Source organism: Penicillium cosmopolitanum, assembly GCF_028827165.1.
Source record: "Penicillium cosmopolitanum strain IBT 29677 chromosome Unknown utg000009l:1.0-9042332.0:1.0-9050551.0, whole genome shotgun sequence".
In the NCBI taxonomy this organism is placed as follows: domain Eukaryota; kingdom Fungi; phylum Ascomycota; class Eurotiomycetes; order Eurotiales; family Aspergillaceae; genus Penicillium; species Penicillium cosmopolitanum.
The window spans coordinates 8,023,857-8,034,887 of NW_026622679.1; the positions used below are offsets into that span (position 1 = coordinate 8,023,857).

Here is an 11,031-nt window from a genome sequence, read left to right on the forward strand (position 1 = left end):
CATCATGAATCCCGATGATTTTGGCGGCACCAAGCCCCAGTGCGGGGCGAGGGCGGGGCCAGAGCGGGTCTCCGAACTGGATACCGTACTACTAGTACTATCTTACTGCTTCAATTGTCTACAGTAGGGTAGTTATTAATAACTGGGATGCACATTATATCTTTATCTCTCAGGTTATGGAGAGTATTCTGAAATCTTATTATCAAGCAGAAAATATCTTGCCGAAATGCGCGTAATCCCAACTTGTGGTTTATCCGTTGACCGGAGTCCATCTCGAAGAAAGGAAGAAAGAAAAACTATATAAATCGCTTTGAAACCAGAATATGAGTGACTATATACATCAGACCAGAGGAGAATTCTCTGCAAAACAATCCATTTTCATCTCCCATCAAACAAGCACACTCGACCCATCATTCTTCTTGCACCCACATGCGTTCGCACCAGCCGCCGCCTGCGACGGTGTTCGTGCGTAACTGGGAGGCACATCAAGAACCGGGTTTCGATCGAAGAAATGGCGCGGACGCAGGAGCAATGTCATAGGCTCGGCCGGCATGATGGGGTAGTCCTCTGGTGCAGGGAAATGGGTCAGACCGAAAGTGTGCCACAATACGACATCTGTGTTATCGATGGAACTGTTGGGTCCGGCGGCTTCGATCCATGCCGGGATACCTTGAGATGGCTCGCCAGATGTTTGAGGAACATGGCGACCAGCTGGGTGGATTTCATCGTCGGAGTCTGTGAAGAGTTTGTTAGCAAATCAAGGAAGACTTTTGTGTAGAGTTTGAGAAGATACTCACATTTGGTGACGTGAACAGCGTGACGAGCAAACCCGGCTCGCTTCCAGACAAGACTGCCTTCCTTAGGTAGTAGTGGTGGTACCTCACGACTAACAAGTTTATAGCAGACGGGTTTCTTGCTGTAGGGGTTAAGCTTGTTGGTATTGGCCATCTCCCAGGTTCGGCTAGTAGAGCCATCATAATCGGACATCGCTTCAATCGGCGTGTTGAACTTGGTTTTCTTAGCGTAGAAGGCGTTACCGTATGGGTTCTCCGCGCTTCCGACCTCGCCAGATCCGCGGACGGCGTCCACTTGGAAGACTGTATTGTCTGGACCATCGATATTGGGATCAACACGGAGGCAGAAGAGATGCTGGTGATTGTGTGCGTTGACGCCGGGGTAGACTTCGGTGCCCCAGCCCTTGGTGTCCTCGCCAGGGTTCATCGCATATGTGTTTAAAATGCCGGTCAGTTTGATCTCCAGCTGGACAGTACCATCCTGGTGGAAAATCCAGTACACGCAGTATTCGTAGTTGGCCGCGGTGAAGATGTGCGAGATAATCAGTTTCCGGCCGCGGGTAACAACTGTTGACTCGTCACGGAAGTCGGTATGCTTAAAAAGAATTCCAGCGTCCTCTTCGTGAATGCAAATCGCGTTCTTGATGATTGTTGAAGCACCGGCGCGGTTCACAAATGCGGCATCCATGTAATGGATCGCACCCTTGCAGTCGCAGCCCAGGGCGAGACTGTTGGTCATATAACCACCGCCATACTCACCGAGATCAAAGGCGTGCTTTCGCTGGTGAGGATGTTCGGGGTTACCGTATGGAACAACCATCTCTGCAAGCGAGAGTCGCCAAAAGACCGGTCGGACATTTCCCTTGTCGTTGAATGTAATATTGTTCAGCACAATACCCTCACGGTAATTGAATCCAACGTGGATATTCCAATTTTGCCAGTCAATGCTTCGGCCATTAACCTGGAATGAAACTCCCTCTGGTTGGGTAATGTGGATAGGCTTGATGTCGGTGCGGAAGCCGCCCTGCTTCTCAATAGCTTCGGGGTGGTAGTTGTTTGGAGCTGCCTTATTCACAGGCCTCCGTACTGGAGGAATATCGATATGAATAATCTTCTTCTCCTCTGAATTGTAGATAGGACAGAAATCCAATGGGAAAGTGTACTGAGAGTCGTCGACATGGGGGCGGTAGTACATGAGAGCCTGCTGTAGTCGAACTCCCGTGCCAAAGCGTTCATCATATCCAATTGTCCAAGCTAGAAATGAAAGTCAGTGATCAATGCCTTGAATTCTCAGAATTGTTCAAACGGATCGACTCACGATCACAATACACCTTGTGCATATCCTCAGGAGGAATTCCGACGATACCGCATTGCTCAATGACCTTGGGGTCCTTTCGCACAACATGCTCGACCTCCTGAAGATCTTCCATTGTAATCAACGGTTGGACATTTGGTGTATGGTTCCAGTTTAGGATCTTGTTCTGGTCCAAATCCACCACACCATCATACACCTTGCCACCAGGCGCAATAGCCACCACATCGGCCGCACGAGCCGGTCGCTTTGCCGTCTCTGGGTTAGCGACCCAGGACATCATCTCGGCCTTTCGCGGTTCGTACAGTGTGACCGCATTGAAGTTGAGTTGCCCATGCTCTCTGCGGATCAGACGGACAGCAGCATCGATCTCCGATGTGGACAAGGGATCCAACGGATGAGGAGGGGGTGCAGTCGCATTGACCTGGTGGGTCAACTGCTGGAGTCGATCGAGAACCATGCCGAATTGTTTCTGGTCGTTTGTTATATTGAGTGAGGTGGTTTGAGTGTATAGTCCGGATCTAGAAATGGAAGTATTCCAGTGAAAGATGCAACAATCTTGCGAACCCGGTAGTGAATAACTTCTGGGCAGGGGTAGACAGATCACAGGGAAGTTTAGTATTTAAATGCATCTGCAACAGCCCCTCATAGACCGCTACAATCTGCAGCAGCATGATTAGATACACGCATCCATTGACCGAGTCCGAGACGTGTGGGACAGTGCAAATGTGGAGGCCGGATCCTTTTCCCCGATTGGGAATGGTGGGGTATCGCACGGTTCAAAAGGGAAGCTCGATGCTTGTCACTGATAGTTGAAGATCCGGGGGACATCAGAATAGTTTTTCCTATTATTCATCGTTTCTGCTCGCTACTCAAAGGGACTCGGATTACTAGTAATTTCGCAATGTTCGCATTCTGCTGCTCGATGCGGGCAGGGAAAGCCCTTGCTCCCACCTACAGTCATTCACATCCTGTGCTCATGATCATATAGAAAGTAGTAGTATTTACCCCTATTAGTTGAAGTTTTGATGGGAGAAGTTTACAAGGCGCTACCGACGAGAAAATATAGACGAATGAGCAGACCCATTGTAAGCAAACTCCAGGTCTACCTATAAATTTGACAGTATAGAACGAGACCACAGCTAGAACAGGCAAAGGCCATAGCCTGAACGCCTTGCAGATGGAATTCAGATAGCACAGCCAAATCAAAAACACCATACACCCCCTTTGCCAACCCAACACCCTCCAGGCGCAAGAGAGATCCCGAAAATAAGTGGGATCCATGCAAACGACAGGCGAGAGAAGACAATGCCGAAGATCGAGAAAAAACCAGCACGATGTCCTCGTGCCTATGTACATCATCATATCGTATCAGACTTCCGCCTCCAGCCCGTCTTTTCTAAGACAGCCTATGTTTCCGTCCGTCCTCTATTTCATGATTTACCGGTAGCGAACCCGGTCGGTGTCGGGAAGCCATGTTGCGGCGTGTGGGCACCGGTCCCGATATGCCCTGTGTTGGGGGTGCTCGGGGTACCTGCGGCTGAATAAATAGATGCTCCATTCAAGTTTGGTGTTTGCTGAGCCATATGGTAGCTCATTGCGGGCATTTGTCCATTCAATCCCCAGATCTGCCCGGAGTACTTGCTGTCGTCAATCGCGCCGTTAAAAACCAACTGGCGCATCTTCCAGTAGATTTCACCGGTGACGAGGGAATCGGAGCCTGCTTGGTGGGCGATCCCAACGCGCTTGACACCCAGCTCATCCGCGATATCCTGCAAACCAGACTTTTGGCCAAGGTTCGTGAGAATTTGTGCAGCGGCTTGAGTGAGGGGAGAGTCATTAACGGCCTGGTTGCGGCCAGCGTGTTTCATGAGGTACTTGATATCATAGAGGGAGGGGAAAAAGATGGTGAGAAGCTTGTGGAACTCCTCCTCGTTCTCAGGTAGGGCTGTGCAAAGCATAATTTTCATCAAGTATCCGAAATCGTAGCCGGAGTGGAAGGAGACCCAGTGAACGTCATCCAGCAGAACCAGACCAGAACTGATCAGCAAGGAGCCAAACTCAAAGGGGTCAATTCCATTCTTATCGTGCATGTTGAAATCGATTCCAGATTTAGCGAGCATGGTGGTCGAATCTTGGGCGTACATATCGTTTTCCAATGAGAAGCGGAAGTTGAACTGCCATGTGCAAGGTGCGGGCATGCCGTAAGGTTGACCATTTGCGTCGGTTCCAGAGAGCGGAGGCACTTCCCCATCCTCATTGAACAGTGTAATACCCAACTGGATCATCTTTAACAAGTCGACGTTGCATCGGAGGGTCTGGTAGTGGTAGTCTGCCTTATTCGTGAACTGGCCGATCGGTCGTGCGACGATTCCTGGGAATTCGGTATCCTTGGTGGTTGTTAGCACCATAAATTTCTGTGGCTCCAGACTGGCGAGGAGATAATGCTGAAACAACAGTTTCGCCCGCCATCGCGCAAATCACCCATTCTTACCATGCTAATGTAAGGGTATTTATCCACCAACGACCTCAACACAGCCATCTCGTGGGCCAGGTTGTGTTTCCACACATCTCGTATCCGCGATTTGACCGCACCGGTCTTCGAGTCAAGGGCTAACCGTCCATCGTGACCCTGGTGTAATTGCTGTTGCTGCATCTGAGCTCCACGCGCGAAGCCCATCTGAGCTGCATGGCTAGCAAGACCGGTGCCACCGCCATCACCTCCAACGCCAGCAAAGCCAGCAGCTGACATACCGTTGGCCATGCCGGCACCAGAGAGAGTGAAGGGGTTCATATTGGTGTTGGGATTCCCAGCGAAACCGGGGTGGCCACCGAGTGAAGGGGGCGGGAGGGCGTTTGCTGATTGTGGGTGATGTTGGGACTGAAGTTGAGCTTGTTGGAGGGAATATGGGGCGGCTAGACCAGAAGGCCCGTATCTGCCGACGGGGGGTGGCATTGTTGAAAGATGAGGCGCATAGAGGGAGTGTTCAGGTCAGTTTCGGCGGTCCTCGACCGTTCGGACGTGGGAGCTACGGCCCCGCCGTATCGGGACTAGCGTGCCAAGCCTGGCACTTCGTGAGATGCACCTCACTCAATTCCCTCCCTCCGATGGTAGACTCCCTCTCGTTTCAGTCCCCCCTCAACTCGCCCACAATGCCTGCGCGGAACGTTACCGGCTTCGACATCTCCCAGCTCAAGGCTGCGGCTCACCCCAACTCCATTTGGGCCAAGCGTGACCCGTGGGCTCGCAAGTACGACCTCCCCCGTGACGACTACACCCGCTTCTGCATCCCGATACTAACCATTGAACAGTGAGACCTGGCGCTATACCGGTCCCTTCAGCCGCTGGAACCGCTTCAAGGGTCTTTTCCCCGGTCTCGGTATCGCCACCGTCGCCTTCACTGCCTACTGCGCATACGAGCACTTCTTCCTGAAGGATGACCACCACCACGGTGACGACCACCACGGCGAGGCCCACCACTAAATGATATCACCTCAAGCGAATGCATGGAAGAGTCGTCAGCGGACCGACGATTGTTTGGAGGACAAATACCCCAGAAGATGAGATGCGCCCGTCTCATTCCGGCAAATGACAAAAACTCGAAAACGTTTCGATGGTGGCAGCCACCCACTTCATCATTGGGAAGAGAGGGCAACCCTGGGTCCTCGTGATTATACTTCATTCTCTTCTCTAGAGACATGGCTTGCGGAAAGTGGCCCGCGAGAAGCGCGTTGGGTGGATTTGTCGGATGTACATAGACTATGTTCAATTACCAAGATGTTTCTTTTTAACGTTTCAACCAATCGCTGTGCTGCAATTGCTCAGCAATGGCGAGTCACTTTTACTTAATTTTGGAGTAGCACTTCTACTTAGTCATAACAGGATTGCTATTACAATCGTGGATTTCGGGAAATGCCTTGTCTATAGGTATAACATGATATCATAAATCGCATCCGATCTCCCCCGCAATAACGAGCGAGACGGTTTGTTTTTCTTGTTTCTCTCTCTCCATGTAAGGACCTTCATCTACTCGTCCTCAAACACGAGAGTAACACCATCATCGCCCGCAGTGACAACACGTTTGCCGTCAAAGCCCTGGACAAAGCCCATGATGCCACCTGCCTGCTCACCATCCTCATTCTCGGAGAGACCCAAGTGTCCCTTCCACTCCTTTAACAAACCCTGGCCGGCAGCAGTGGTTCCACCCCGGGCGTCCCACCGGCGGACAACTCCATCCAGTCCAACAGTGGTGAGCAGCCAGGGCCGACCCTGGGCAGCACCACCAGGGCGGGGGGCAGCAGGAATCCGGCTGTGCAGGAACTCAACCTTGACGACCGCGCTGCCCTCATGAGCCTCCCTGACGTGACGACGAACGGCAAATCGGTGAGCAGCGTCATACAGAGCAACGGAGCCATCGACCGAACCCGCAGCCAGAAGAGTCAGCGGGGGCTGGGAGAAAGACAGAGTCTCGATGCCATCGGATTGGGCGTGGAGATCGGCAATAATAGTACCCGCAGCAGAGGCAGTCGTCGATTGAGACGCCTTACCCTTTGCAGCCTGCTGGGCACCCGCAATGCGAGGCAGACCGACAACCTTGATATGACCCTCGGCACCACCAACAGCAGCTATGCCACCACCCGGTGAGATGGCAATGGAATAGAAACCGCCCTCAACAGCGAATCGCTGATCCTCCGCAGTCAATCCGACAACGGCGTTGGTACCGGGCGAGCCGGCGATACCAGCGGCGGCAGCAGCACCGAACACATCGCAGACATAGAAGCTTCCATCCTCCGAGACAGTCGCCAGCATATTTCCATCCGGTGTCCAGGCACCAGCTGTGCAGGAGGCAGTGTGCTGGAAGAAAGTCTGGATGATAGAGATGGGCTGGGAATCGGTATGATCGATGCGGAAGACCCAAGCGCTACCATCATTGGCGCCCATGGCGATGACATTACGCGTCTCGTCCCTGCCTTGCTGGTAAGGACAAACAGACACCCAGTTGATCTCTTCCACTTCCTGGGCCTCGGCCACGAATTCCCACGCAATGCCCGTCTTCTGGGGCGTGGAGTCCCGCCATGCGCGGAGCTTGCCGTCCAAACCTGCCGTCACGACGTACTCGCCCGCAGGCTCTGAGAAAGTCACCGCATTGACAGTATCGGTGTGTCCATCCATCTTTGCGGGGGGGGTTCAACGACGAACGCTCGCGCGGCTGGGGGTTTGATTCATAGCTTGAGGGCAGAACGGGCCGCTCGGCGGGTGTTGAGTCGAAGATGTAAGCTGTGTCATCGCCAGCGCCGGTGATAACGATGTTGTTATGAATTGGGTGTTGCGCGATGCAGAAGACGGAGTCTGAGTGCGAGTCGAAGTGTGCGGAGGAGTCGTTCTGGAAGACGTGTTCCTGGTAGTCCATGTTTTGATCCTCTTCTTCGCCATCTGACTCCATGGGGTGGTCTTCATCCTGAGTGAAGACTTCCTCGCCCTTGCCGGCACCCAGGAATTCGTCTCCTCCTCGTTATGGTGGTTGGGGTCTTGCGATGACATCTTTGGAAGAGTGCTGACTCTAGGTCGATAGTCTTCTGTAGACTGAGGATGTCGAGATAGAAAGACCGGGGTATGGCGAGATATTGAGAATCAACCCTCGTAAGAGCTGAACTTGTATAAAAAGATTAAAATATCAAAGCAACCTCCTCTTATGGATTGTAAGTGGAAAATCAGCGACCTCGAGATGGATCTTTTTTTTTCTGTCAGTCTCCCCCGCTTAGAAATCCGCATCCCCCGCGGCAGGCAAACACTGCAAACTCGATTTATCAGCCACTTATCTCCGTACATACTTACCCTAAGAAGGTAGTAACTTAGAGGAGACTAGGAGGGCAGTACTGCACTACTTACATGGTGAAAGAAACAAACTAGTGCCACGAGATCGAAAATAAAAGTCTACGTCTAGGCGGGTCCAAAATTTGTCTCGGGAATGACGTCGATTCATGCAGGCAAAAGCATGAATGGTCCGCATGGATAACGAGTACCACAGCGAATTGTCTCGCGCGCGTTTGATATACACCTGGGCAGTTAGTACAAACATGACAGGCAATTATTATGAAGCTGATGTATTTGAAAAATATATATGTTGATACTAGTATTCTATCGGTTTAAATCCTACATAGTGATCATCTTTATCATGATACCCAACCAACAATGTCCCTGTCTTAACTCGACGTGACGCTCACAGCTTTGAACGCTCACAGCTTCGAACCAGCCTTTCTCCGGGCCTCCTTCTCCTGGTCACGAATCAATCGTCTTAGGATCTTACCACTGGGGCTCTTGGGAATGACATCAACAAATCGAACGCCTCCCTTCAGCCACTTATGGCGAGCCTTGTGGTCTTCAACGTGCTTCTTGATAGATTGGGCAACGACCGCATCATCAGAGCTCGCAGAAGGCGACTTGACAACAATAGCCTTGGGGACCTCACCGGCGGCATCGTCGGGAATGGCGACGACAGTACAGTCGGCCACATCGGGGTGGGAGAGGAGGTGAGCCTCGAGCTCTGCGGGCGCAACTTGGAGTCCCTGTCATATACGGTTAGTTATTTTCTACCCCACATCGACTGCACCTGCTCATCAGTTGTAACTCACCTTGACCTTGATCAATTCCTTGATGCGGTCCACAATGAAGATGTGTTCATTCCCTTTGGGTCCGCGACGAACAACGGCCTCGTCACCCGTTCGCATCCATCCATCCTCGAAAGTTTCCTTGTTTGCTTTATCGTTGTTGAGATATCCTAGCACCACACTCGGGGATCGGACGACCAATTCGCCAGGAGTGTCGTAGCTAGTGATCTCTTTGCCCTCTGCGGACATGATGCGTGCCTCGAATCCAGGGATCAGACATCCTGATGAGCCGAAGATAATATCCGAGGGGTGGGTCGAACTGACGACAGTGGATGTCTCCGTCAAACCTATCTCAAAATTAGTTTTGTTTATTCAAGATTCGAACACTGGTATTCTGACCATATCCTTGTCGGATGGCGACCTTGGGGTAGGCCTTCTGGAAGTCGGTGGCTGTCTCCATTCCGAGCGGCGCCGCGCCAGTGAAGAGACTCTTGACAGAGCTCAGATCATACTTTGAGCACTCATCGTGAAGTCGCAACATATTAATGATGATAGGGGGGACCTAGACATAATTAGTCACTCGTCAATTAGCTCTTTCGGCTGCTTGAGAGAACTCACCAGGAATAGTCCTGTGATTTTGAAAGTTTGGATGGCGTTGAGATAGGAGCTCATTTCAAACTTGGGAAGAATGATGGTCTGATCGCCACGGTACGCGCCTGCATGGCAGATAACTACCAGGGAATAAATGTGGTTTTGCGGCAGCAGACCCAATCCAATCTCCGAGTATACAGCACGTCCATCCGTGGGCGGAGTTGCGTCACGGTGGTCTTGTTCGAAAGCCTTGATCTGCAAAGTGTTGGCAATGACATTGCGGTGGGAAATCATGACACCTTTCTATACATGGCAATTCATTAGCAAGATACCCCCAAAGCAGCGTCTCTCAACGGTTCATCTTACCGGCAAGCCCGAAGTTCCACTCGAGTAGCATAGGAATGCAGTGCGGCGCGCACCCTCTCCAGGTCCCCAGTTCGGCGCATCTACCGGAGGTGCCGACTTTCCGCTCTCGAGAATATCCGAAATAGTTTTGTATTCGTTTGGGGGCTGAGACTTTCCAAGCATGACTTGCGGCACATCAATGAGGTAGATTTTGCTCTTAGGCAAATTGGCCATAGAGGCCGCCTTGAGAGCCACTGGGAGGAGAGGGGCACAGGTGAAAAGCGCCTTTGCGCCAGAATCCAAGATCTGGTGCTTCAATTCGGCGGCCGAGTAAGCGGCATTGGCTGGGGAGACCACTCCTCCGAGCCGGTGAACAGCCCAGAAAAAGGGCAGAGAATCGATCTACCGAGTATACACAGACATGGTCAATTCTCGTTTCACAATTCGCCAAACGCCGCCAGAGGCAAACATACCGTGTTGACGCAGAAAACGGCCAATGTCTTGTCCCATTCCGAGCCCTGATTCGCCTTCCAGCCAAACTCCTTTGCCAGACCCCGCGCAATCCAATCGACGCGGTCGACGACTTGACGCGAGGAGTAAGTCTGTCCAGTCAGACCGCAGGTGTACGGATCGCGGGCGTGTTGGTGTGCGACTCGGCCATATTTCTCATTGAGCATGAATTCGCTGATGGGAATGTTGTCGGGGATTGGCGGCAACTCGCCAAACTTCTTGTCGGGTAAGAATACCATTGTGGATTGGGATTGAGGGTCGCCGGTTCCTGGGTGTAATTGCCGAGGAGAGAATGGAAAAGGGGGAGGAGGGGGGAGAGAGAGAGAGAATGTGGAAAAGAGGGAGAGGGAGAGGGTAGGTTAAAAGAAGACCGAGGCTGGGAGAGATGTGAACCGCGCAACGGTTGAATTGTGGAAATGTGGAGCTACTGGAGTCGAAGCACGGTCTAGTTTTAAAATTTGAATTTCGGGCGGAGGGACAGGAAGAAGATCAGCCTCGGTGAAGGGGAAAGGGAGCAGGTCAAGGCAAATCACGAAGTCACCAAGGGGAACGGGGACTTTTTCAAGCAACTTGCACCTTGGAAGGGTTCAAGTAAGTGTAAGCAAGCAAGTCCGGGGGAAAGACCGGCGGGTGCGGGGAAGCTCGGCCTCGGCATCTTTTACTCCAGGGCTTTCACAAAGAATGTAGTTGCCATACACTTGAGTTTGGATCAACCAGATTACAGTAACTAGATTAACCGAGGACGGTATACCGAGCTAGTGCTATATCTGAGTGGTCCCTGATTTCCAGTTTTCAATTTTGAGTCAAGGCTATTCTCAAGTAGGATAACCGAGTCTTGTCGGCGAATCTCTCGGGCTTGAATTACCGATG

General features: G+C 51.8%; 5 protein-coding genes across 5 annotated transcripts; 1 reads left to right on the forward strand and 4 right to left on the reverse strand.

Moving 5' to 3' along the window:
• Window positions 1–388: 388 nt before the first annotated feature.
• N7509_011089 (peroxisomal copper amine oxidase) lies at window positions 389–2,566 on the reverse strand (the record flags this gene model as incomplete). The annotated part of the gene is made up of 3 exons (XM_056635726.1): window positions 389–735; window positions 798–2,048; window positions 2,113–2,566. The coding sequence occupies 3 exons, from the start codon at window positions 2,564–2,566 to the stop codon at window positions 389–391; spliced, it is 2,052 nt and encodes a 683-aa protein (XP_056486346.1).
• A 973-nt stretch (window positions 2,567–3,539) lies between these two features.
• Window positions 3,540–5,062, reverse strand: N7509_011090 (CCR4-NOT core DEDD family RNase subunit POP2; the record flags this gene model as incomplete). Its single annotated transcript, XM_056635727.1, has 2 exons — window positions 3,540–4,496; window positions 4,601–5,062. The coding sequence occupies 2 exons, from the start codon at window positions 5,060–5,062 to the stop codon at window positions 3,540–3,542; spliced, it is 1,419 nt and encodes a 472-aa protein (XP_056486347.1).
• Window positions 5,063–5,259: 197 nt separating this feature from the next.
• On the forward strand, window positions 5,260–5,590 carry N7509_011091 (NADH dehydrogenase [ubiquinone] 1 beta subcomplex subunit 3; the record flags this gene model as incomplete). Its single annotated transcript, XM_056635728.1, has 2 exons — window positions 5,260–5,357; window positions 5,419–5,590. The coding sequence occupies 2 exons, from the start codon at window positions 5,260–5,262 to the stop codon at window positions 5,588–5,590; spliced, it is 270 nt and encodes an 89-aa protein (XP_056486348.1).
• A 543-nt stretch (window positions 5,591–6,133) lies between these two features.
• N7509_011092 (uncharacterized protein) lies at window positions 6,134–7,550 on the reverse strand (the record flags this gene model as incomplete). The annotated part of the gene is made up of 2 exons (XM_056635729.1): window positions 6,134–7,236; window positions 7,307–7,550. 2 exons carry the CDS (start codon window positions 7,548–7,550, stop codon window positions 6,134–6,136), a joined length of 1,347 nt encoding a protein of 448 aa, XP_056486349.1.
• Window positions 7,551–8,343: 793 nt separating this feature from the next.
• On the reverse strand, window positions 8,344–10,400 carry N7509_011093 (acyl--CoA ligase; the record flags this gene model as incomplete). Its single annotated transcript, XM_056635730.1, has 6 exons — window positions 8,344–8,673; window positions 8,740–9,062; window positions 9,115–9,277; window positions 9,334–9,609; window positions 9,673–10,053; window positions 10,125–10,400. The coding sequence occupies 6 exons, from the start codon at window positions 10,398–10,400 to the stop codon at window positions 8,344–8,346; spliced, it is 1,749 nt and encodes a 582-aa protein (XP_056486350.1).
• Between the last annotated feature and the right edge of the window lie 631 nt (window positions 10,401–11,031).